Source organism: Antrostomus carolinensis, unplaced genomic scaffold (assembly GCF_000700745.2).
Source record: "Antrostomus carolinensis isolate BGI_N321 unplaced genomic scaffold, ASM70074v2 scaffold30056, whole genome shotgun sequence".
Taxonomy (NCBI): Eukaryota; Metazoa; Chordata; class Aves; order Caprimulgiformes; family Caprimulgidae; genus Antrostomus; species Antrostomus carolinensis.
In genome coordinates this window covers 7,002-9,809 of record NW_010323009.1, presented here as the reverse complement: position 1 = coordinate 9,809, position 2,808 = coordinate 7,002, and the positions used below count along the sequence as shown (strand labels likewise).

General features: G+C 61.7%; 1 protein-coding gene across 1 annotated transcript in view; it reads right to left on the bottom strand.

Annotated features, from left to right (window-relative positions):
- Positions 1-2,808, bottom strand: part of LOC104526890 (unconventional myosin-Vb) — a gene marked incomplete at its 5' end in the record, with an annotated part of 14,314 nt that overhangs the window by 6,988 nt on the left and 4,518 nt on the right. Inside the window, 10 exon segments of the mRNA XM_029085576.1 lie at positions 1-113; positions 204-360; positions 533-633; positions 636-764; positions 1,019-1,130; positions 1,207-1,293; positions 1,452-1,549; positions 1,681-1,830; positions 2,066-2,068; positions 2,390-2,473. The exon segment at positions 1-113 is cut by the window's left edge and continues 115 nt beyond it. Coding sequence (XP_028941409.1) covers positions 1-113; positions 204-360; positions 533-633; positions 636-764; positions 1,019-1,130; positions 1,207-1,293; positions 1,452-1,549; positions 1,681-1,830; positions 2,066-2,068; positions 2,390-2,473 — 1,034 coding nt within the window.

Here is a 2,808-nt window from a genome sequence, read left to right as displayed (position 1 = left end):
CGGTAGCAGCACTGCAGGTAGATGACGGCCCCACGCAGACGGGCATAACGGGTCCGGGCCAGCCAGCCCCTGACAGCAGCCTGGATCACCACAGCTTTCTGGTGCCACACCATCTGTGGAGGGAAAGATGGGGCAGTGGCACCACCAGCAGCACAAACCCACCCAGGTGGGATTGAGACACCCACTGCCAGGCTCCTTCCTACCTGCTGGTAAAGACGCCGGGCGAACATGCCTCGGGCAAAGGCTTGGATGGTGATGACAGCCTGGCGCACACGTAGGTAGGAACGCCGGGCCAGAACCATCCTCAGGGTCTTCTGCAGCATCACAGCAGCTCTGGTTCTTCGCAGCATCCTGGTGAACCTTCAGAGAGGACAGAGCATTGGGCAGGGGTGGCAAAGCCTGCAGCCCAGCCTACGCCACAGGGACATCCAGATCAAAGCCCAGCCTAGAGCCAGGACAACTACCAGCTCACTCCAAGGCTGAGCTCTGTCTCAGCTCATGGCATCTCCCCCAAGCCCCATCTCCCACTCACCTGCGGGCCAGTGTGCCCCGGGCATGGCGCTGCAGGCAGAGCACCGCAGCCCGCACCCGCCCAAAGCGGCTCCGTGCCAGCCAGACCCGCTCCGTGCCAGCCAGCCCCGCAGGTGCCGCTGCAGCAGGGTGCAGGCTGCCCGCAGCCGCCGGTACCGCAGCTCCTCCAAGTACGCCACTTGGCCCAACTGGAAGAACACCTTGTTCTTCCCACACCGGTACTTGCTGGGGTCCTGTGTGCAAAGGGTGGAGTCAGTCCCAGAGCAAAGCAGACCCCAGCCAGGCTCCCCCAGGAGTGATGTTCCCCATCCCATTGATCTCCCCCATCCCACTGAGCATCTCCCCATCCAACCTCCCTGGAGGCTGAGTTCCTCCCCACCTCCCAGCTCACCCATCTCTGTACCCCACTGGGCAACCACACATGGGGAGAAGCATCTGTTGGGGATACTCTGGTACCACAGCTGCACCCCTCAAGCAGGACCCTTACTTGGAGCAGTCTCTCAAGGGCAAGGCTGCAGATCTGCTTCTCATCGGTGCTCATCAGCTCCTCCCTGCTCACCAGAGCCCTGTACCTCTCCAAGAACTCCTGGTATGTCCACCTATGGGGGACAGAGAGGGGGTCAGAGGTGCTGGAGGGAGAGGAGGACCCAGGGAGCTGCTGAGGCAGAGAGGTACCTGGAGGGGTAGCCTGAGGCACTGATCCTGATGGTCTCCAGGACCCCACAGGCTCGTAGCTGCTCCACTGCTCTCCTGGAGTCAAACCTGAGGCAGAGAGGGGCTGATCTAGGATGGGTCCCAGCAAGCTTGGCACATGCCAAGCTCTGAAGGGCCAGGGCAGGAGGGACACAGACTGGAGGAACAGCAGTGTCCCACAGCGTCCCCAGTCTCATCCCCTCCAGCCTCCCTGGCCAGGCACTCACATGAAGGGCTGCTTGTTGTCGTTGGGTTTGATGCAGCGGATGTAGTGTGGGGTGGTGCTGCCCAGCACCTCCATCAGCCGGTTCAGGGAGGCTTTGAACTGCAGAGGACAAGGTAAGTGTGGTCAGGGCCAACAGGAACGTTCTGGGGCTTGTGGAGTCCCCTTAGGGCTACCCCAGCCCCAGTTGCCCAGGGCCAGCACATATTTCCCCCCCACACACCCCCCCATACCTGGCTGGCAATGGACTTCTTGCTCTTTTGGCTACTGGGCAGCGATCTGCGGCTGGGGCGACCAGCCACCCTGCAGCCAGTGGACCTGCGGGACTGCAGGGACATGGGACCGTCCCCTTCCTCCAGGAAGAGCTCAGCGAGGAGGGCAGACTGCACAGAGCAGAGCTGTGAGAGCCAGGCAGACCATGCAGCAAGCATCACCCAACACCCAGAGAGCCACCACCAGGAGACACCCCAAAGCACCACGGGCTCCACAGAGACCAGCCCAGTGCACAGTCCTCTGCCTTGCTACAGCCCAGATGTGCCAGATCCAGCTGTGTCCATCTGCTGGAAGACACAGGCACCTTCCCAGGTGTGCTCAAGAGCCCTCCAAGATGTCCCTTACCTTCTGCCAGGGCCACGCAGAGTGGAAGGGAGAAATGACAGTGTTACAGACCTGGAAGCAGCAGGACCCTCCAGCCCTCTCAGCAGGGAGATGGCCAAGGTGGTCCCCCAAGATGGGGAAGCCCAACATGGGGGAATGGGGTGAGGAGCACCCACACCTCAGGGCACCCTGATCATGGCCAGCACTGCATGGGGCTGTGCCAGGAGGACTTACCCCACACAGCTCATACCTCCTGCACCATCAGTCCTTCCCAGCCCCATGCCCGTGGGGCCACAAGCCAGCCAGGCTCTGCCCCACACAGCCCCTGCTCAGGGTGGCTCTCACCTTGCTGGCTCGCAGCAGCCCCACCAGCTCCTCGGGGACAGCATCCCTGTTCTTCTCCACAAACCCACCACACTGGTATTCCACCTGGCAGGAGACAAGGCAACACCAGCATTAGCCTGCAGCTTTACAGACCAGTTTGGAACTTTCCAGACCCAGCAGTGCAGGGCTCTGCTTGGACACAGTCCAAGGCTTTCAGAAGAGGTCCTTGCAGGAGTCAGAGCTGGTGGTGGCCACACTGCCCAGCTCCTGCCCTGCCACAAGGCTACTGATGGGAACCATCACAGCCAGAGTTTCTGTATTTTGCCCTCAGTGGAAGAGCTGCAGCCCAGCACTTTGCAGCAGCAGAGCCAGCAGGATCCGTGTCCCAGCCTGGGAGGGTGTGGACTGTGGCCACAGCCACTCAGGACAGCGGGAGGCTG